Genomic DNA, 22,801 nt, shown 5'->3' with positions numbered 1-22,801 from the left:
TAAATCATAGCTGAGTGAGGATATGCTATGGTAGCTCTTGGTTAATACATCCAAGTTAATTATTCAGTACTTGGTTAATAATGTTATAGAACAGTCCAGGACATTGGGTGAGAATGAGGATTCCTTTCACTTAATTTTCTTCCTGTCTCGCCATCAGCTGCTTGTGGGTACGTGATTGACTGAGTTGGGCTCTGAGCATGTAATCTGAGCAGATTGAGCATAAAATAAATTGGTATGGATCCATTGTGTTACCTCCTGCATCTCTCTTGACCACTGTTGCTCTAGGCCTGCTCTTATGGCTTCATGCACACGTGTAATTATGTATGTAATATAGTTTTGCATATGCTATTTAAAGAGTTGAAAAAACCTGACATATGTATTGTTTTGAGAAGTTCAGCATTACACGTCTATGCTTAGTGCTAAAGCTCTCATGCAGTCTTCGTTCAAAAATACTTATGCTTGAACCACTGGGTGTGGATGAATGCAACTCACTCTACCCTTGACAATTGCTTGTTTTAGAAAAGCAATGTTGTGGTGTATTTGCGGTCACATTACAAGCTCAGTGTGAGGCCTATTTTCATTGATATTGCACTTATTATTTGGCGCAGTCAACTGCTACATCATAAATGCTTTGGAGGAAAGCAAAGCTGTCTGTATCCTTACATTGCCACTGTATCTTTTACTGCTGTAATGTGATTACATTATCATTGAATGAGATCATGCATTGGGAGGTTTCTTGGCACTTAACGGAGCCTTGCAGGGTTCCCTGGGACCAATATGCTTGAGAGCCATTACTCTAGTGAATAGTGTTTAAAGTGTAAACACGGTACTGACAATTGTGAGCAAGAGCTAAAGCCTTTTGGGCTCTCCACTCCCATAGTATGGTTTGCCAGCTCTGGAGAAGTTCTTTGTCTTAAGGAAGGCTTACACTGAGTCATCAACTTAGTTCATATTGGTGTGTTCGTAATGTGCCGTTCACTCTGGCTTAACCAAGGTCATTGTCACATTGCTTGTACTTTCCTTGCTCAGGATGCACATTTAGTAATATGCATTCTATACCATTTTCCTGTTTTTTACTGGCCAAGTTTGATTTGTATATTGTTTTTTATTTCTTTCATCTAGAAACAGTTGAAAGTGCTGCCTCTGAAAAAAGCACATCGATTGACCCAAGTCCTGCGTCTAAAGCCAAAGCCCCAGCATCGCCTCCTGATAGTTCTAAAAGCTCCACTAAGGAGCCTTCAAAGGCTTCTTCTGGTGTGACTGTGAGCTCTGATGTAACCAGACCCTCAAGAATATCACCAGCCACAACGCCGACGGGTTATGCCACTTCAGGGTCTCGGCTGACAGCTACAAGAGGGGCTAAGCTGACGCGCACAGCCGTGGATACAAAACCCAAAGCTGCTGCAGGTTCGTATTTTGTTGCTTCTCTGAGGATCATATCTGGTCTTAACTCTCTTTGTACTTCTAACAGCGGTATCTATCTTAGATTCAAAATGAGTGACTTGAAATAGGACAGTCGCAGAAGGTGAGGTGAGTGTTAGTAAGACAAACTCTTATAGATTCTTTCATGGCATGGTATGTGCAGTAGTAGTGTGTGGAGGAAAAAGGTGAAAAGATGACTCATTCGTCACATGCTAAAGCACTTATCTCTGAAGCTCAAGGGCTTTGTTGCCTTGTTATTTTCATCTATCTTCAAATGTATTTTCTCTAGGCTGAAAATTACTTGAAGACCTGCTGTGAAAATTTCTCCAGAAGGTTTAGAAACAATGTTTTGCTAAGCTTTGTAAGTGTCGTGGTTAAATTAGAGCTTTTATGTGAGTGGTAATGCGAGAATTTATGCAGAAGCTTGATGTTGGTGGTCAGTGCTCAGCAATTGGCATACCAGTGTATGAGTATACCGCTTGTTCTTTGCATGAAATGTTTGGTGGTTATCTGTTTCTGTGTTGCTGCGCACAAGAAAACCATATCGATCTTTTCTTTCACAGGGGCAGCCACTGTGGCACTTATTTTTGCAGACAAGTGAAAGAATTATGTGTAATCCTTTAGAGCTTAAAAAATAAACAGATATGCATCACACAACTCATGCAAAGAATGAGAAGTCCGCCCCGCCACGGTGGTCTAGTGGCTAAGATACTTGGCTGCTGACCCGCAGGTCGCGAGATCAAATCCCTGCTGTGGCAGCTGCATTTCCGATGCATGTTGTAGGCCCGTGTTTTCAGATTTGGGTGCACGTTGAAGAACCCCAGGTGGTCAAAATTTCCGGAGCCCTCCACTACGGCGTCTCTCATAATCATATGGTGGTTTTGGGACGCTCACAAATCAATCAAGAATGAGCAGTCCACCTGTGCATTTTCAGATGACTTGTATTTCCTGACCAAATTCTGCTGTGAAGATTCTCCTTTTTCAGTGTTCGTCACGTGAAGTTCCTCTCTGACATAGCATAACGGCCATATTTACTTTGCACTGTTTCGGTATCGCCTGGATTGAGTTTCGAAGACTAATATCATAAATGGCACCTGTTTTTTCAGATTTCTAAACAATGGGGATGTCATAAATATTCATGTCCTGCAACTTTTCAATGTAAGCAACAGCTAATAATTTAAAAAATTTATAAGTTTGACAATACTTTCATGTTACTTTAGGTGCGGCAGTGGTTTTTTCACCTCAACGTAGATTTTTTTTGTGAAGGCAACAGGTGCCTGACTGTCATAGCAGTTTTATAAAAGAATTTGTATTGTCAGAAAAGAATACCCTGTATATAGGGGTGTAGTGGTATCGTCACTATATTGTTATTATTATATTAAGACAAAGGTTCGGTGCATCCTACCTATGTACATATTCTTATGGCTCCTTGTCTTTTATAGGCCAATTTTGCTTGGGTAGAAACTGCCATGAATATGTAGTGTATATATGGTAAGTCACGATAATGACAGTGAAAAATCTTGCAGTCACGTATTTAATTTATAATTGGTGCTCTAATTGTCAGCAAGCAGACGACACGGAGATCTAGCGGTGTGCCCAGGCAAGTTGGACAGAACCAGATATGACGATTACTACAGAACATCGCCGCATCGCTCCTTGTGAGCAATCCTCCCTGACACTGAATCGCTCTCTGCGTTTGTGCTACCTTGGCATTTCCTAAAGACAGTACGTTCGAAAGGCGTTCATGCTGCATTGAAGTCAATAGCAAGCCAAGCAGTGTTTCTGACACTGCAAACCCACCAGTGGGAAGCCCGGAGCAGAGTTCGATAAGAGGCATGTTCACGCAGCTTTTTTAGGTTAATATAGAAAAAACGCACGCACTAAGGGGTGCGTTCGTGATGTGCGTGCTCGAGGAGCACAGAGTGGAGGATTTTTTTGTCAGTCACGTCACTTACGGTCAGTCATAATGGCGTTTTTTCTAGTTTCAGTCTCAAAAACGCCGTCGTTCGCAAGTTTTTTTTTCTAAGGTAAGCTCTTGTATTTCGAAGGCGACATTTGGCAGGCAGCACTAGCTCTAGCTAGGCTATCTATATAATGACTTTTTGTGAAGTGCCAAATTTCATTGCAGTTGGCCTTTAACAACTCGAGGAATATTTTTCAAGGGTGTAAAGTTTTTTGTGTTGGGTAGCCTAATGCTCAATAAACAAATGAGCATGCATTTGCTTTTTTTTTGGTATTATACAGAAAACAAGGCCATATCGTACAGTTCTTCACTGAAGATTGGCCAGCAAGGGGCACATTCTGCCACGACAAAGCCTCGTGCCGCAGAATCCAGTGCGTTGGCAACCAGGTCAAGTGCTACCCTGCACTCGCAGAGGACGAGTGGGCCAAGCCGTAGCACATCAACTCCGTACACCACACACATGTCAGCTTTATCATCTCAGAAGGCTGCTTCAGATCAAACCACAAATGCACTGGTCAAGTCAGGAGAAGACGGAAAGAGCGGATCCACTCTGTCACTGAGCAGTAGCTCCAGTGGCCGCAGCTGGGCAGACAAAGTAAAAGGACCAAGTGCATCTGAAGACCATGGCTTGACAAAAAGTGCCTCCTTGGACCCCATTGCTGGAGAACCTGGTAAGTGCCGCACCTGCAGTAAAACTACTGGGAGCGTTCTGGTATGTAACGGCTACAGTTCTGTAACAGATAAACCCTCAACAATGGTAAAAGAAATATCCCCAAGGATGCTTCTATAACTTCTCAGCAAGCATACCTCTAACATTGAGAACTTAGAGGCAGCAGGTGGAGAGGATAAAATTTGTTACAGCCAAAGAAATCGGGAATTTTTCTGATTTATCTTGAAAGACGATCTCGTGTTATACATCGTTAAGAAGGATGTATTATGAAACATGACCTGTGCCATAACAGTACACCCTGTGGTCTGTTTTTCCGAGTCATACAGACTGTTGTCATTGATGTGGTTTTACCTGCTGTTACACTTCTAAAGTAACTATGGTGCAAATACATATATACATGAAATAACAAAAATAATGGCATTAACAGTGGTGGAAAAGCTGTGCCGATTGCACCAACGTGCGCCAACTGGAAATCACAGTTCTATACTGCTCCAAAAAAATCTTTTTTGTCTTATATGCGCCATAGCTGCTCCACAATGTGGTTTTGGAACTGAAAGTAATGTTTACAGCACGCATATGAGTGGATATTGCATGATGGCCGCCATCTTGTACACTTGGGCTGCTGCATTTGTGTGCAGGTGCGCAGCTGCAAGAGCACGAAATAGGCCGATCAATTATTCCCACTTCCGTGCTATTGTAGTGGTACTTTTTCTGGTAACCACTGGCAATAAACGAAGGCGATGTGGCGACCACTGAAAGGCGCACCAGTATGACATCGCTGATGATATCCCTACGTGTGTGGCGTAGTGCCGCTTTAAGCCTACTGCACGCTTTTGATAGCTGGCAACTGCCATAGCGTGCAGAGGCGCCGTTCGCTGCCCCGTCGATCATTGTAGGGATCGTTTTCAGCGTGCACAGCTTTGCAAAAACAAAAGTAGCTCACTGTTGCAAACTTGAGCATTGTAGATAGCGGGCACCAAGACAGCAAGCGTTGTGCCGTTATAATCATACTGTACGCTTTCACTGGGTGACAACCCAAACTTGCCTCAGTCCCCTGTAAGGACCGCTAGAGCATCGCTTGTAGAAAGCTCGCATCATCGCGTTAACGTAATAGCTTTCTTGCTGCATCTCTGCGTGGTCTGAAGCGGAAGGGGCGCAAGTGGCTTGGCATGGTGTGTACGCTAAATAGGCGAAGCGCTCCAGGTAACTAGCCAGTAGACGATCGGCTCCCTGCAACTGTAACGCGTTTCAAAAAAGCTGTGTCTGTTTTCGTTAAGTAGCAGATCGCAGCACACATTTATTGCGGAGAGCCACTTATGTCTGTTTCTTAATGCTTCTTAATGCTTCTTAATGTCACCACCGCGTGCCATCGTACGACCATGTGAGAGGGTCAATCATTTCTGAAATTCGGCAAACAGAAAGAACTGGCTTTGTGATGGGCACTTCAGGCGATATTTACTGTGACAATGTATTTATTCATTCTTTAGCGGCGATGGCACACATAAAGAAATGAAAATTGGTAGTTGATACTATGTCTTGTGCGCAGTTAGCTGCGTTCTCAGCGCGTATGTACGTATGTATTAACGAGGTTTCACTGTTAAAAGCTTTGAATGGGTGTGTGTGTGGGGGGGGGTGCATAGGCATGCTGAGGGTTCCCCTTCAGGGGGTGGGGCAGAAGTTCGTCGCAGTGCCTCCTTCCTATCATGTCAATGTATGGGGCTAACTGCACCCCCCCTCATGCCCCTCTCCCTATTATGTCAATGTATGGGTCTGGCATTGTGCCCCCCCTCCTCTCGGCCCCACTTCCTACCCGTGCACACGCTATATAGAGTGAGTGTGCGTGCACTCTGCTAGAACTTCATGCTGCAGGTAGCTTAATTGTTGGTGCAATATCCTTCACAATCTTAAGTCACCACCTCTGTATATGATCCTGCTTTTTTTTATTTTTTTGCGCTTATGTTGTGGGCTTGCTGCTTCTGTATAAATAATTATGTAAACTGAACGGAACATTAAACTAAATTAAAGCTAAATTTTCTTCCTCTCTGTGTATCATGAAAAGCCTGTGCATGCTCCAAACACAGAGGTAGCTGCTCCAAAAGCAGATTTTGACTGCTCCAATGGCTGCTCCAAAATGCTGGGAGGCATTGCCACCACTGCATTAACATCCGACTAGGTCAGAACATTGGTTTATAGATAGGCAAATCGGCAGCGATTCTAGGATGTTTTGGTCTCGCCTTACGCAGATGATTCTGAAGGCTGGGAGACTGTGCGCCGCAACAAGCCACGATCCCGCAATTCTCCTCCCAAGAAAATGATCACACACCAGGCACCACCAAGCCAATCCATGGGAGTCAAGCGGTCTCCGTCAGTACCGGCAATTTCGGCACCTGCTCCCTCTCGAGTGAAGACTCCTCGGCGTTCTTCAGCACCACTTTCCAGCATGCCACCGTCGTCGAGACCAGTGAGAAATTCAGGCAAGGGTATGACAGGGAAGCAGCTTGGCCCAAAAAGTGCTACGTCCATGCCTTCCTTAGTGCTGCCAAATAGTCAGAAAGATGCTGTTGCTTCACGTAAAACCACAGCAGCCCCGAGTCTTGGGACCAGGTCAAAAAGCTTTCTATGCCCAATGCAGCAGAGCAAGAAAGTTGATGAGGCTTCTGTGCCTGAAACAGACAACAATGTGAAGGAAATTGTCACACCTGAAGCCTCTCCTCAAGTGGATGCTAAAGGCGACGCAAACTGTGTCTCTGAGACCGTGGAGGCAAACAGGCTGTCCCCAAAACAAGAGGATCTGGCACAAGAAGAAGAATTTTGCCAAGTAAGTCAACAAGAATGCTGTTCAGTTGCTGCTTCCGTGGTAACTATTTATCTTGTGTGTTAGCTTTCGTGTAAGTGAAGTACACTTGTCACAGTGACTGTGTCGTGATAGTAATACACTGTTGAAAGGTCAGTTTTACAAAGATGGGGTCTATGGTTCCAGCTGTTGTTTAACGCAAAGACATCTGCACACAGAAACTTTGTTTATGATAAATAGGTTCAGCTGGTTGTGATAACATAGAACTACAAGAGCGTAGCAGTCACAAAAGCATATTTCGTGACAAGCAAAAAGTTTGTTTGTGATAAAAGTCAACCATGTTTCTTCATTTGCATAATTTTTGTTGGCAGTATTTAGAATTTCTGTTAATATCCAAACTATGAAAACATTAAAGGTATGGAAGTATGGCTACGGATGACACAACTATATATCCGGTTAAAAAATTGAATTGAAGGCATAAAATATGTGCAAAGGCATCAAATTGAGGGTAATTGGAAAAATAAACTGATTGTGATAATGATAAAGAGAGTAAAACTTGGAAATGTTTGCTAATTGAATATTTGCTTAATTACAGGAGCCAAAACCCATGTCACCCTTTGAAGAGGATGTCGTTGAAGTCCAAGAGCAAGCACTTGAAGGTGTGTTTTGTAAAGGAATAGTTTTGAAGCAATTGTGCTAAAATAAGGGCAGTAGGTCAGGCTAGTTAGTTGACCATGATTGTCTAGAACAGTGCATTATCAGTGGACAACAGTGCTATTATGTCTGATCTTTTTGTGTTTGTTGCTTGTTTTTGTGCTGCATGTTTTGTATACGTCTTTATGATTAATGATGTCTGTAAGACAACTCATTTAATACTGTACATTTGCAAGTAAGTGCCAGCCACCATGTGTGCTGTTTATGTATCATGTTTTTGTCACATGGCTTTGTAGGATACCTAATAATTGATATGTGAAAAGTTATGGCTAAGTAATGCACACACTTCTGTTTACAGCATCTACAATTTGTTGCATTCACATAATTTTGACACGAGTTGTACTTACACCAGAGCCAACATTACTTCGGGTGGCCAGATTTGCCATGGCATGACATGGTTATTAGGAGCAATTGTTATACTAAAAAATGTTTCAGTATAATCTTCGAGTATTTCACGTTCCTCCAGGACTGTGAAGAGCCCTACTATGCATATAGTTATAGTATCCCGTATTTTCTTGTTTGCCTCAGTGTACAGTTGTCACAGGTGTGCCTGTGTTTTCAGTAGATTCTGTCATTTTGTGATAACCATGTTTTTCTGTAGACTTCTTGTTCCAGTAGTGAAAAAATCATCTATGATGAAATTGAGCAAAGAATGGTAATTGATGTCTCTTTATTACATTGTATTGAGTAAATTATTGTCATTGCAGCTGAGGAAATGGTTCATGACATGGGACTGAGCTGGGGTGATCAAATGGATTGCTTAGAGGATCTTGAACTACGCACTCCAGGACGGGCACTTCAAATGCACGAGAAGCTATCTTGTGCAACACGAAAGAGGTCAGTTACGCTTCTGCATGGTTGTAAGTAGACACCAAATTACAGGCAAATGCCTATTTTGGTTCTTGAGTTCCTATCGAGCCACTTTGACATATAAGCATGAATTAGAGGGTAAGGAGGACTCTGGTAGTGTTTTTAAAGTGCCTATAAATGTCTTTTTTTTTACATTTGTGCCTAAATTCGTATAAGTGCCTATAAATGGTTATTTTCGAAATCGGTGCCCATATGAGCTCTACTTACCCTAAAATTTTGCTTTCAAGTACTGTTGGAGATCGGTACTCATGTTACTGGGAAAATTGAGCTTAAGAACTCTGTGGAGTGCAACTTATAGACCGTTCCATCGGGTGAGGAGGACCAGACTGGCAACCAGTGCTTTCTTCCTTTCTGGAACGTGCAGACTGCATGAAGTGTATGGGTTGGTGCGTAGATGTGTGGCGTTGTCTAGCAGTTTAGCATGTTCCTGGTCGAACTGTGGATTTTCTTCTCTTTTAGTCGATATGTCAGTTAGTGAAAGGTCAACGAGAAGACAGTCATGTTTGGTTGTTTTAAGAACTACAACAGTAAGTGAGTAAAGAACTTTATTGAGAATGTCCGGCGGTATTTAGAGGGGTGGGGTTGCAAGCACACCACCTAGAATATGGCCTCGAGTCCTTGGAAACGGGCGACTTCCTGGGCGTGCAAAAAAAAAAAAAAGGAAACAGCCGCCTAAATATGTATGCGGCACACATCACCAAATTTGCAGCGTTTGCAATTGCTTCATGGTACATTGTTTGTGTTATGTGACAAGTTTCATATCGGCAAGTGCTACAGTATACCTGGAATGCCCAGTTTTCTATTCAACCAAATCACAGTCGGATATAATTATATTGACAACCAAACATAAGCAATCAAGTGCAGCCTAGTCCGTTAAAGTGCTAAACATTTAAGCACCACTCGAGTAGCCACCTGTATTGTTTTCGCTTCTTTATTCTTTATTCTTTATTCATACATATCCCCGCTTTGCCAGAGGCGTTACAGCAGGGGGGTTACAAAGTTGAAAAAAATACATCTTCATTAACACTGCACACTTGCTCAGATGTCAAACAATTCCATTCGTTAATAGTTTTAACAAAAAACGAGTTTGAATACAGGTTCGTCCTGGCCCGGCACGGCTTTATTTTGTGTATGTGGTCTGTACGTTGAGATATGTAATCTGGTCTTTTTAAGTAAGTGTCGCTGTCTAGTCCCGTTTTTTTATGAAATATCTGGTATAAAAGCTTCAAACGCAATTTTTTGCGACGGGACGACAGTAACTCCCAGTTTAACTCCTTTTTCATTTCGGTACAACTCTGCTTTTGTCCGTACCGACCCAAAACAAACCTGGCTGCTCTGTTTTGTATTTTTTCTAATTTATTTATCAAACCTGTTTGTGTTGGGTCCCAAAGAGTACAGGCATACTCCAGGATTGGACGAATACAAGTGAGGTAGGCCGTGCTTCTAAGGTTAGGATCTGCACATCTCAAATTCCTTTGAATATAATTCAACGCTATCGCGGCTTTGGAAACCACATAATCCATATGTGCATTCCAGGAACAATCATGCGACAGCAATACACCCAAATATTTGTACGAGTATTTTTTATCTAATTTATTTCCTCCTAGACTAAAATTTGCATCAAATATTTTTTTCTTCTTTGTAAAACACACATGAACGCACTTATTTGTGTTTAACTTCATTTGCCACTTAAGGCACCATTGATGAATACGTGCAAGATCAGCCTGCAATTCAAGGACATCATGTTCTTTCTGAATTTTTCTGTAGACTACGCAATCATCAGCAAAGAGCCGTATACTTGAGCTTATATCTTTGTTAATGTCATTTATAAAAATTATGAATAGCAGAGGCCCCAATACAGATCCCTGGGGGACGCCCGACGTGACCTCTAGAAATTCCGACTTAGTACCATTCAGGACAACACATTGGCGGCGTTGTGACAGGTAATTCTCTATCCAATTAAAAATTCTTTCATCTATATTAAATATGCGTAATTTTTCGAGGAGCAGAGGATGCGAAACAGTGTCGAAAGCTTTACTGAAGTCTAAAAAGATGCAGTCTGTTTGCCCACCTAGATCAATTTCAGATACTAGATCGTTGTAGAACTCGAGAAGCTGGGTCGTACAGGAAAAGCCCTTACGAAAACCGTGTTGAGTCTTTGTTAACAAATCGTAATCTAATAAATGCTTCATTAGAGCCTTATATATTACATGTTCAATGATTTTACATGATATCGAGGTAAGCGAAATAGGTCTATAATTCGTGACGTCTTTTTTAGGACCTCCTTTGTGGATCGGGACTACATTTGCCACTTTCCAGTCTTGTGGCAACTGGCCAGTACTTAGTGATTTTTCAAAGATCAGGTAAAGGTAGAGCGAAATGGGGTTAACGCACTGTTTTAAAACTCTTGGAGAGACACCGTCAGGGCCGATAGCTTTACTGTCGTCGAGATTCCTGAGCAAGGCCTCAATACCGCTGACACTAATTTCAAGAGGTTCCATGAGAGGAACACTGCTACTTGGCAAGGGTGAGCTCAATGCAGATTTAGGAAGAAAAACGGATTGGAAGTAATTATTTAGGCACGTGGCTTTATCCGTATCATTGGAAAGAGTGCGTCCATCGAAAATAAGTTCATTTATTCCAACCGGATCAGACCCACATCCCTTTAGATATTGCCAGAAAGGTTTAGGATTTGTACTCATATTTTCATTCAATCGTTTAAAAAAATGCTGCTTTGCATTTACTGATTCTTCTTTATATTCACGTGTTAGCTCCTGTAGCTTCTTATAATGAACCTTACCTTTCATTTTTTTGTATTTTTTGAATACCCGTCTTCGTTTCTTAATTAGTTTCAGGATACTGTAAGTCACCCACGGTTTTTTACGTTTATTAAGCTTAGCCGAATCCATACTTGGTATGTACTGCTCTGAGAGTTCGAGTATCTTATTTTTAAATGTGTTCCACAAATACTCTACACTGTGTTCCTCTACCAAGCATTCAAATACAGGCAAATAATCAAGAAGCCTTGCGGAAATTGACGGATAGTCGCCTTTATCAAAAAAGAACAACTTTCTTCTGATACTCTTCGTGATTTTTTGAATTTTTGTTGTAACACCTGCTACTACAACCTGATGGTCACTAATGCCTGGGATGATATCAACGTTACTTACTAAATTAGGGGAGTTACAAAAGAGAAGATCTAGGGTATGCTTAAGTCTTGTGGGTTCTAAAACGTACTGTATCAACCCAAAAGTGTCAACAATGTTCTTCATTTCTAGGTTATTACGGCTGGCATGCAGCACCTCGCATGAGTGACTTCACCATTTTAGATCGGGTAAATTAAAATCACCTGCTAATAATATCGTACGGTCAGACGCCTGTGAAACGATGTCACCTAATAATTGCAAAATACTGGAGTTCGCGGCGGGCGGTCGATAAAACGTCCCAGCTACAAAAGAAAAATTGTTACTGACTGTAACAGTACTCCAGACAGATTCAACAGCGTCATTACCGATATCAAGATTAGTGGATGAAAGGGACGAGTGAACTAACAAGAAAACACCACCCCCATGACTCGGCCTATCTTTACGGTAGGCAGTATAATTGTTAGGAAACACTTCATGATCAGAGATGGATGGGTTGAGCCAAGATTCTGTACCGAACACGACATCGGCCTTCACGGTATCAAGCAAGCCAGCGAATTCGTCTATTTTGTTTATTACACTTCGGCAATTCACTACTGCAATAAATAAATCACGATGAACGCAGATGGTACAATTTTCCTGTCATCGTTTAGACAAGGCAACGACTTCTTCCTTTTCATCATCCCAAGTAAATGCTCTGCCGTTTATAATCAGTTTATCGGCTTTTAGCTTAACCAGGTTTTTCTTATCCGCCCTTTTCGCTTTACCATATTCCCAAAGCTTCTTTCGTACAGTGCGCGTTTCGGATGAATAATCCTGCTCAATGCTGTACTGTGTACCTTTCAAATTCTTCGTTTTAGTATGAAAGTTTAGTATGATGGGCTTGGTGAAAACAATTAGCCTCATATATCGGCTCAACATGTTGATCAATATAGTTGATGTGGCTGTATTAAGACGGATGAGAGACCCCTCACTTTGCAGTGGCGTAACCGGCATGACTAATTTAATTTGTGCTAGGCACTGGCCTTGTGAACCCCGAACATTCGCTGAACTTTACATGAAAATGACGTTGCAGAATACCTGTCACGAGTGCACAACTTTTGTAAGACAGCAGAGTGTATCGTGTCCGATATGAGAGATAAAAGCAGAATAGTAGAAAAAAAAGGGGGGGGGGGAGAATTTCTGTAACTTCGTGTTTGGAACAACTGTCTCAGGAATACAATTTTTTTGCGTGATCAAGAACTGTGTCTGAGAAGTTACTCATCGATATACAACATACTTAATTCTCCTCTCAGAGCAAATACTTAATTCTCCTCTAAGAGCTAAACAAAATAAACCACATTGTTGCAGTTGTCTGTAATTTCTATAACTGTAAATTTTGCTGCTTAGCTATGCGGACGACAGCCAAGATTTTGCAAAAACTGTACAACGGGTCATTGCGGACGACAGCCAAGATTTTGCAAAAGCAGTACAGAGGGTCAGTGTTTGAAAAACACGAAACATGAAAAACGCGAAACTTGAAATCGCTTCTATGCCAATCATAGGCTTGAGCCCGGGTGCGCTTGGTGCCTCATCGGCAGAAGAAACGATATCTTCACTTTATCTCCACCGCAGTCCAATCAAATGCCACGACTCTAAAAAGAAAAAAAAAAGAAAAGAAAATGAAGCGTGCTAGCATGTAAACATCAGCATTGCTTTTCGCGTACCAGCACCTGCCAGGAAACAGTTCTAATTTCGTCCTCAACGATAGGAAATACTAAATGAGCAAGTAATAAGGGGTCATTCAAAGTCAAGCAAAAGAAAGAAAACAATTTGTGAGCAAGAAACACCGACCCGTCAACTAACGAAGCTGATCGGTTCAGTGAAGGCGAACGCAGGAGACCAGTGCACGGGAAATAAAGAAGACACCTTCATTCACATGGTTCACGAGCGGAGCCATCAAGGTCGCCCCCGTTCGGGACTCGAAGGGGAAGGCTTACTGGAAAAAGCTAAATGAGCGAGTAATAAGGGGTCATTCAAAGTCAAGCAAAAGAAAGAAAACAGTTTGTGAGCAAGAAACAAATGCCGAGAAATCACAACTTCATGCTCCCGTATGACCGCTTGTACGGGTGATAGTTGCTGCAAGAAGACATACAAATCACGAGTGAAGAAAACAAACTTAAATATTACAGTCCAGGAAAAAATTACTTGCTTGCCCTGCTGGAACGAGTGGAAATATCCTTAAGCTTTTCTAACAGAAAGAGTGCCAAAACCATACGACACTGACCCTTTAAAGTGACAGGTTCACGTCGTCGCATATTATTATATTTGACCTCGAGCAAATCAATATCTTTGAGGACATCTCACAGACTCATTTCCTACCTATACTGCATTATTTTAGACGAAATTCAGCCCACCAGAATGAAAATAACTGACCGTACCTGCAACTGCAACCGTACGAACACCTTCCACAAAAATGCAGAGCTTGGCACGCTTCAGTAGGTTGCCAGACCAGGGACGGTGCCGCCCGCTAGGCAATGTGGTGGCACCCACGTTAAAGGTCTATACTCCATGTCAGAATTTTTTTCAGCACTGTTAAGGCTGCAGGGCCTCCTAGTCAATAGGAAGGTCGATTAGCCGCTACACATGTATTATTCCACTTCACATCGACTGCTTTGTATGTCCCGGGCATCTGCGCGCATGCGTAGAGAACCGGAGGTGTTTTTGTGTATCTGCAGGATGATGAAAAACAAATGAAATATTGCGGAGTGCCATCAGGGGAAAGCAGAGTGTAGATAAAAATTACACGAGCTCCCGCTAAGAGTAATTGTGTGAATGCGAAGCAGTTGGCGCTATCCCTAACACGGGCGGTGGTGTTGACGCAGAGTTGAGGTTGCGCAGGAGAGAAATTGGGGGAGGGGGGGTGCAAAGCACGAAGTCATGGACTGCCTGTTGTTTCCTACTGGAAAATGCCAATTGCTCCTAATGTGCAATGAAAAACAGAAGACTTCGATTGGACACAGAGACCCACAGTCCGCTTTCTGCTAATTTCTGTAGTGGCCAGTGAACAGTTGCAAAGCGCTACAAGTTGTTTTTTTCAATCAAGAAACGCGTTAGCAGACGCTGCCTGCGTCGGCGTTGCGAGGCCAGAGAGGGGGGAGCGTAGTAGATGGGGAGGGGACGGGCAAGCACCATGGGGTATGAACGCCGCTGGCAGGGATGTCTAGAGTAGAGAGAGGGGGAGCAAGCAGATGCTGCCTGCGTCACCGTTGCGAGGCGAGAGAGGGGGAGGGGCGCGCACGCACTCTAATAGTGGTCACGCCACACACCGGATTGGGATAGACCATAAGACGCTTTACATCTTGTGGGGTCTCGAATGGCGAGCACCACGCTCTTGGTGTGAACGGACACAGTCGACGCGGTTGGTACAGCAAAACACACATACACATTTATTTACCTAATTTCAGAACGACGATATTGTTACGGAAAAGAAGAGACGCCGTAACGACGAGGCTGGGGATGAAATATATTCCAAACCAGCGGTAATGGCGTGCCCGGTTCACCAGCGATCGAGCCGAGACAACCCTTCGTCTTCCTCATCAGGCACACACGCGCGTCGCCCCCTATAATGTCAATACACATGCATGTAGCATAACCCCCGGCGGCGCAAGCGCCGTCTCGGCGCATTTAGATGTCAACGTCACTAGGAGAGTTGTAGGGCTTCAAGTGCGCAACATGTACAATATCGGTAGCCTGTTGGGCACATGAAGGCAACGGGGTGGCAGGACCAATTTCATATGTTACAGGCGTAACCACACGAAGGACTCGGTATGGGCCTGTGTAGCGAGTAAGCAGCTTCTCTGACAAGCCAACTTGACGGGTTGGAGACCAGAGCAGTACCAAAGAACCAGGTGGAAAGTGTACGTCGCGGTGTCGTTGGTCATACAAGCGCCGTTGCTTCTCTTGAGAGGTCAGAAGGCGAGTACGGGTGATTTCGCGTGCGTAAGCGGCCCGAGTGATAGCGTCCATGGCATATTCACTGGTCGGTACTCCAGGGGACGGTATGACGGTGTCTAGAGGCAATGTTGGTTCTCGGCCAAACAGCAGAAAAAATGGAGAGTAGCCGGCAGTGTCGTGGCGCGAAGAATTGTAGGCAAATGTGACGTACGGCAACGCGAGATCCCAGTCGGTGTGGTTGGTAGAAACATACTTAGCGAGCATGTCTGTAAGAGTTCGATTGAGGCGCTCCGTTAGTCCATTGGTTTGCGGGTGGTATGACGTAGTCAGCTTGTGTCTCGTTTTACAGGACTGCAAGATGTCGGCTATGACCTTCGACAAAAAGGTGCGGCCACGGTCTGTAAGCAGCTGCCGTGGGGCTCCGTGTTGCAAAATAACGTCCTTGAGGAGGAAGTCGGCGACATCTGTGGCGCAGCTTGTTGGGAGAGCTCGTGTGATGGCATAACGCGTGGCGTAGTCGGTGGCCACGGCTATCCACTGGTTACCCGAGGAAGACAAGGGAAAGGGGCCAAGTAGGTCCAAGCCAACGCGGAGGAAAGGTTCTGATGGAATATCAAGTGGTTGAAGGCGTCCGGCGGGAAGTGTCGATGGCGTTTTACGGCGCTGACATTTCTCACAAGCCGCAACGTACCTTCTGACTGAGCGTGCAAGCCCTGGCCAGTAGAAGCGTCGGCGTATTCGGTCGTAAGTGCGTGACACACCAAGGTGACCAGCAGTCGGAAGGTCATGAAGTTCATGTAGAACTTCCGAGCGAAGGTGTTTCGGAATGACAAGCAGCAGAGCCGGTCCATCCGGCTCAAAACTTTGGCGGTATAATACCCCATCGTGGAGCACGAACGAGCGATAGGACTGACTGGAAGATGGTGATTCGAGGCGCTCAATGATAGCACGCAAGGACGCATCATAGCGCTGCTCGTCACCGATGCATGTCATTTGTGAAAGGGAAAAGACGCAAGGCTCGGTGTCGGTGTCATGCATAGTGCTCGACTCAGCGACCGGGTAGCGTGACAGGCAGTCTGCGTCCTGATGTAGGCGTCCGGACTTGTACGTCACCGTAAAGGTATACTCTTGGAGTCTCAGAGCCCAGCGCCCGAGCCGGCCAGTAGGATCCTTCAGTGACGTAAGCCAACATAGCGCATGATGGTCAGTTATCACAGAGAAATTAGTGCCATATAAATATGGGCGAAACTTTGAGACTGCCCAAACAAGAGCAAGACATTCACGCTCCGTAATAGAATAGTTGCGCTCAGCAGCTGTGAGGAGGCGGCTAGCGTAGGCGACAACTCGGTCGTGTCCCTGTTGGCGCTGGGCTAACACGGCTCCGATTCCGTGACCACTAGCATCGGTTCGAACTTCCGTCGGAGCGAATGGGTCAAAGTGAGCCAATATGGGTGGAGTCGTCAGTAGCGTGATTAGGGGAGAGAAAGCAGCAGCTTGGTCGGTACCCCACGTAAATGTGACGTCTTTCTTTAGAAGCTCCGTGAGGGGTCGAGCGATGGTTGCGAAATCTTTCACAAACCTTCTAAAATAGGAGCAAAGTCCTACAAAACTCCGGACATCTTTGGCTGACTGGGGTACAGGAAAACTGGTAACTGCACGAATTTTCTCGGGGTCCGGCTGCACACCAGAGGCGTCGACAAGGTGGCCCAACACTGTAATTTGCCGGCGTCCGAAGCGGCACTTCGACGAGTTCAATTGGAGGCCTGCAGTGCGGAATATGTCGAGAATAGCTGACAAACGCTGAAGGTGGGTCTCAAATGTTGGGGAATATACAACGACATCGTCAAGATAACAAAGACATGTTGACCATTTGAACCCTTGTAGCAGAGAGTCCATCATGCGCTCGAACGTGGCTGGGGCGTTGCATAGCCCAAATGGCATAACCTTGAACTGATATAGGCCGTCTGGAGTTACAAATGCGGTCTTCTCTTGGTCTTTTTCGTCGACAGCAATCTGCCAGTAGCCAGAACGTAGGTCTATTGTGAAAAAGTATCGGGCGCCGTGGATACATTCGAGAGCGTCATCGATGCGGGGTAAAGGGTAAACGTCCTTTTTCGTGATTCTATCCAGATGACGGTAATCCACGCAGAAGCGCCACGTGCCATCTTTCTTTTTAACGAGCACAACGGGGGACGCCCATGGGCTCGAAGAGGGTTCAATAATTCCTTTGGCTAACATCTTGGTGACTTCTTGGTGAATTATTTTACGCTCGGTGGCAGACACCCGGTATGGTCGCCGATGAATGGGATGGGAATCACCTGTGTTAATGCGGTGCTTGACGAGTGAAGTCTGGCCGAGTGGACGGTGGTCGACGTCGAATATGTCGCGGTATGAAGCCAGAAGGCGGCATAGCGCGGTTGACTTCTCAGGTTTGAGGTCCGGGGCGATCATGGAGCGTAAGGTCGAATCGAGGCACGTGACATCCTGCGAGTGATGTGGGTGCTCGGGACATACGTCTGCCGTAAAACAGGTGACGTGGTCGTCAATTAAGGGCCTTAGTGTGGCGACCGAAATTCCTTGGGGTAGCACTTGTTTTATGAAACCGAAATTGATAACAGGTAAATATGTTCGGTTAGAGGCCATGCTTACGACAGAGTGTGGGACAGTAATGTCAAGCGCCAGGAGAACATCAGTAATCGGCGTCACGATATAATCACCGTCGAGCACGGGAGAGGGTGTTGCCAATTCGATGAATGTGAGAGCTTTAGGCGGTATCCGGAAGAAGTCAGTGGTGCACAAGCTGTTTGGGAGTTCAGGGTGAGAATCCGGGAGAAGAGGAAGTTCTAGGCAGAGAGTACCGGCGGCACAATCGATGAGGGCAGAATGCGTCGATAGGAAGTCCATGCCGAAGATTAGGTCGTGGGGGCAATTTTCAAGCACCGTAAATAAAACGGGAACATGGCGGCCGGCAATACTAACACGAGCGGTACACATTCCAGTGATGGCCACAGTTCCACCATCAGCGACACGGAGGGCTTTAGTTGCTGCAGGCGTGAGGACTTTTTTGAGCAGGCGACACAGATGAGCACTCATTATAGACACTTGAGCTCCGGTATCGACTAACGCCGTCAAAGAAATACCGTCCACATACACCTTAATCAAGTTCGTATCAGTGGGGAGCGTCAATGGAGGATTTGGATCATTCGCAAGCGATGCAGCACTACCTCCCGGAGCTGCATGATCTAGTTTTCCGTCCGAGAGGATCCACAGTTGACCGGCGACGGATAGCGGCGTGGTTGGGGCGATGGGGAACGGCGACGTTGAGGTGGCGGTGAACGAGCAGTGGAGCGGCTGTTGGGGATGTCGGAAGAAGGGTACACACGACTGGGCGAATACCGACAGGAGTCCTCGTATGGTCGATTAGAGGAAAATTGGCTCCAGTTTGAGGGCGTCCAAGTGCTGCGGCAGTAGCGGGAGATATGGCCAACTCGGTGGCAGCGGAAGCGGATCGGCTTGTCGTCTGCAGTTCTCCATTCCGCCAGATTGCGGGATCGCGGAATAAAGTGTAAGTCATGGCGTGGTGCATTTGTTGTCATTGGTCTGGAGACGGGTCGGGAGACAGAGCAGGCCACAGGAAAACCAAGCTTTGCAATTTCCTGCCTCACGACTGCTTGAATAACGGAGACCGGCGGAGGCGTTTCTGCGGCGCCATGGTCGAGCGGATGTGAAGGAAATGGTGCCGGACTTGACGCCTCAAGCTCCCGTCGAACTATTCGTGTCACGCTGTCCTGCATGGGTGGTGCGGCACCGAGATCGGTGCAAGTGGATGTAACAGCCGTGTTTGGTAGCCGCGTAAATTGAGGCAGAACACGGCGGCTTTTGGCCATTTCGAAGCGACGGCATTCCTTGATGGTCATATCTACGGTCGTGACATTATTGTAGACGAGCAAATTGAAGGCGTCGTCCGCTATGCCCTTAAGTATGTGGCCCACCTTGTCACTCTCTGTCATTTGCTCGTCGACTTTTCGGCACAACGCGAGCACATCCTGTATGTACGAGACATACGACTCTGTTGACGACTGCACACGAGTGGCGAGTTCTTTTCGCGCTTCCATTTGGCGACCGGACGGGTCCCCAAAGATGTCACGTAGTCGCTCTTTGAAGGTATCCCAGCTGGTGAGCTCGGTCTCATGGGCGTCGAACCAGACCCGTGGGGTGCCGTCCAAGTAAAATATTACGTTGGCGAGCATCATGGTAGGGTCCCATCGGTGTGTGTGGCTAACACGCTCGTACATACGGAGCCAGTAGTCGACGTCGAGCCCAGGTTGTGCGGAGAATGTACCTGGATCACGGGGTGTGGGCATCGTCAGGTATGTGGTGGCTGGAGCTACAGATGGAGACGCTGGCAGGCTGTTGTCATTGGTAGCCATGGCCGGAGACTGAATGGTGCGGCCACTGCGAAGCTTCGTGGCGAAGACGGGGAACGTTCCACCTCCACCAAATATGTTACGGAAAAGAAGAGACGCCGTAACGACGAGGCTGGGGATGAAATATATTCCAAACCAGCGGTAATGGCGTGCCCGGTTCACCAGCGATCGAGCCGAGACAACCCTTCGTCTTCCTCATCAGGCACACACGCGCGTCGCCCCCTATAATGTCAATACACATGCATGTAGCAATATCGTCCACCGAATCAATACATCAATCGTTATCAACATGCTACCAACAAACGACATAACACAATAGCACGACAAACACACAGTAACATACCCAAGGTGGCGTCGCCAATGCTTGACATACCACTTGGCCCCCCCGGCGCGCTACCGTGGAACCACGCTAGAGACAACCGTTCGCGGCAACTGCCATGTGCAGAAGAGACTCGCTCAACACTCGCCCGCCACCAAGGCTCGCTTCTGCCAGGGGTCACTGCCGGGGCTACCCCATGATGATGATGACGACAGTGGTGGCCAACTCTCGCAAACACAATGCCACCTACCGCCCGGTGGTTGTAACCCGAAATGCGGCTTTTGGGCGAGACACGTGTGCCACGCGGAGCAAACAACTTTACAGGGAATGTCAGCACCCCCACAATCTACAAAAAGATGCCCGCGTGGTTTTCGTTTTTGGTTCGTCATTGAGAGGCAGTGAAGACAGAAAAGTTCAAAAGAACATCATGGATTTTTTTTCGGGAAAATATAGTTTACCCCATTGCTTGTTCACCTTCATGGTCAGCCTTAACTTGTTTTTGTTTCATAGGAATTCGGGATGATACAAATATTTTGCAGACTCCGTTGAATTCATATCATCCAGATTCTACTGTAACTAGTGTACCCTGGAGTATTATTTTCCTCCATCTTAAGTGGTGCTTACATCATGGATGTTCACCCAGAATCGGTACTTCCTTGAGTGACCAAGCTGACAAACTTCACAAACTGTAGACATCTGACTTATGTTTCTTTTCCTTCTTAACTTGCATGATGGAATGTTTTGAAGTGAAAAATAAGGACCACTGCAATCGACATGTGAGAACCTATTCTGTGGTAGCCTTATGCCATGATTCGTGTCAATCAGTGTTGCAAAATGGGCACCTCTATTCTATTCCAACTTCATTCCAGAAAATTGCTACTTGCCATAATTCCACTTTTTTCAATTCCTTGGAATGAAAATCTAGCCCATTCCCACTCCGGGAATGGCCTTCCTGCCTTCCTTTTTCTTTTTCTAATTTCTCTCTCTCTCTCTCTCTCTTGCCATTACTAACCAGGAATACTTTCTTGGTCTTTTTTAACTAGGTAACTACTAAGCCACATACATTGCCAGATCTCTCGTAAACACTACCGTATATCTTGCAGCGACCCGCCATGGCGGTTTAGTGGCTAAGGTACTTGGCTGCTGACCCGCAGGTCGCAGGGTCGAATCCCGGCCGCAGCAGTCGCATTTTCAATGGAGGCGAAAATGATTGAAGTCCGTGTGCTTAGGTTTAGGTGCACGTTGAAGAACCACCAGGTGATCAAAATTTCTGAAGCCCTCCACTACGGGGTCTCTCATAATCATATGGTGATTTTGGGATGTTAAACCCCAATAAATAGTATTAGTATATGTTGCTATAATCGTGACACTCTCAAGAAAAACTTGAACGAATCCTAATTTTGTCGATTACTTTAGAATAAAAATTTCAAGCTAAGTTATAACACACATATATAAAAGGATAGACAATGGTCTGTTCAAAATGTTAATTATTTTTCTAAATTATATGGCTGCTAATCAGTAAGCAGTGTGCTAACCCCAAGTAGGAGCATAAATAAGCCTTCAAACGGCTGCTACAGTATACGATATCGGCTAAGTCTTCATATTCTATGTGCGCGTATGTGTGTATGTCCTTGCCTGTGATTTGTTCATGCCTCTGTGTATGTTCCTTTGATGCGTACTTGTCATGGTAATTACATGAAGTAATTAGTGGCCACTAATTATTCTACATGAACAATTGTACTTTGCTTATTATTCTTTTTATTATACTTATGTAGTTGAATTATCTTGATATGACAATGCTTATGTCTGTTAACTGAAAATTTAGTAATGTACTGATTATTTGAGTTAGCACTATTCATGAACTATTTAGGAAACTAGCAAGTTTCAGTAATCACCGTTTTACTACCTTCACTTACTACGAGGTTAAGCTTTTTGTGACAAGTAAACGGTATTTAGCTAGTGAATGAGCAGGCCTTTTTTTTTTAAAACATCATTCATTCAAACATGCATGTTTCAATTAATGATGTTTTAATATTGTTAAAGTTTAAATGCGTTAATGCTAAGATGATGACTTGGTGAATCGTCACGTAGGGATTTGGGGAGGCGCCGCCTTGGTTACGTGGGATCACCTGCTTTGGCTGGCTACCCAAACAAATGCTTTCAAAAGTCTATTATATTCTCCCTTTATGGTTCAGCTTGTACAACAGTTGATTGCACAGACAGTTCACTCAACACATACTTCGTGTACGAATGTGTGCTGTGCCAACCTACAGACCTTTGCGATGGAGTTTCAGGCAAAAACACCCATGTATGTAGGCAGGGGGGTAATATGTGGCGAGACTGCGCGCAAGCTGGTATGTGAAGGATGAAGAGACAGCAAGAGGCTGAGACGCCACAGAGGGGCAAAAAAATCTCAAGGTGTAAGGTGGGCATACTGTCACCATACAGCTCTGCAAGACAGATACCATGGCATGGTTAAGGGAAGAATAGTGAAAAACTTTGGTGCAACACAGTCTTCATAAGTACAGAATTATAGTAAGTGC

General features: G+C 45.1%; 1 protein-coding gene across 2 annotated transcripts in view; it reads left to right on the top strand.

The window, feature by feature from the left end:
- Nucleotides 1–22,801, top strand: part of ssp3 (SCAPER domain-containing protein short spindle 3) — a 163,644-nt gene that overhangs the window by 13,023 nt on the left and 127,820 nt on the right. For both annotated transcript variants that reach the window (XM_075865109.1, XM_075865110.1), the window contains exons 5-9: nucleotides 1,123–1,407; nucleotides 3,667–4,056; nucleotides 6,299–6,873; nucleotides 7,445–7,508; nucleotides 8,271–8,400. In XM_075865109.1, the coding sequence (XP_075721224.1) occupies nucleotides 1,123–1,407; nucleotides 3,667–4,056; nucleotides 6,299–6,873; nucleotides 7,445–7,508; nucleotides 8,271–8,400 (1,444 nt within the window). The remainder of the gene's footprint in view (nucleotides 1–1,122; nucleotides 1,408–3,666; nucleotides 4,057–6,298; nucleotides 6,874–7,444; nucleotides 7,509–8,270; nucleotides 8,401–22,801) is intronic.

This window comes from Rhipicephalus microplus, chromosome 1 (genome assembly GCF_043290135.1).
Source record: "Rhipicephalus microplus isolate Deutch F79 chromosome 1, USDA_Rmic, whole genome shotgun sequence".
In the NCBI taxonomy this organism is placed as follows: domain Eukaryota; kingdom Metazoa; phylum Arthropoda; class Arachnida; order Ixodida; family Ixodidae; genus Rhipicephalus; species Rhipicephalus microplus.
Note: the sequence above shows the minus strand (reverse complement) of the source record. Positions and strands in the feature narration are given on the sequence as shown.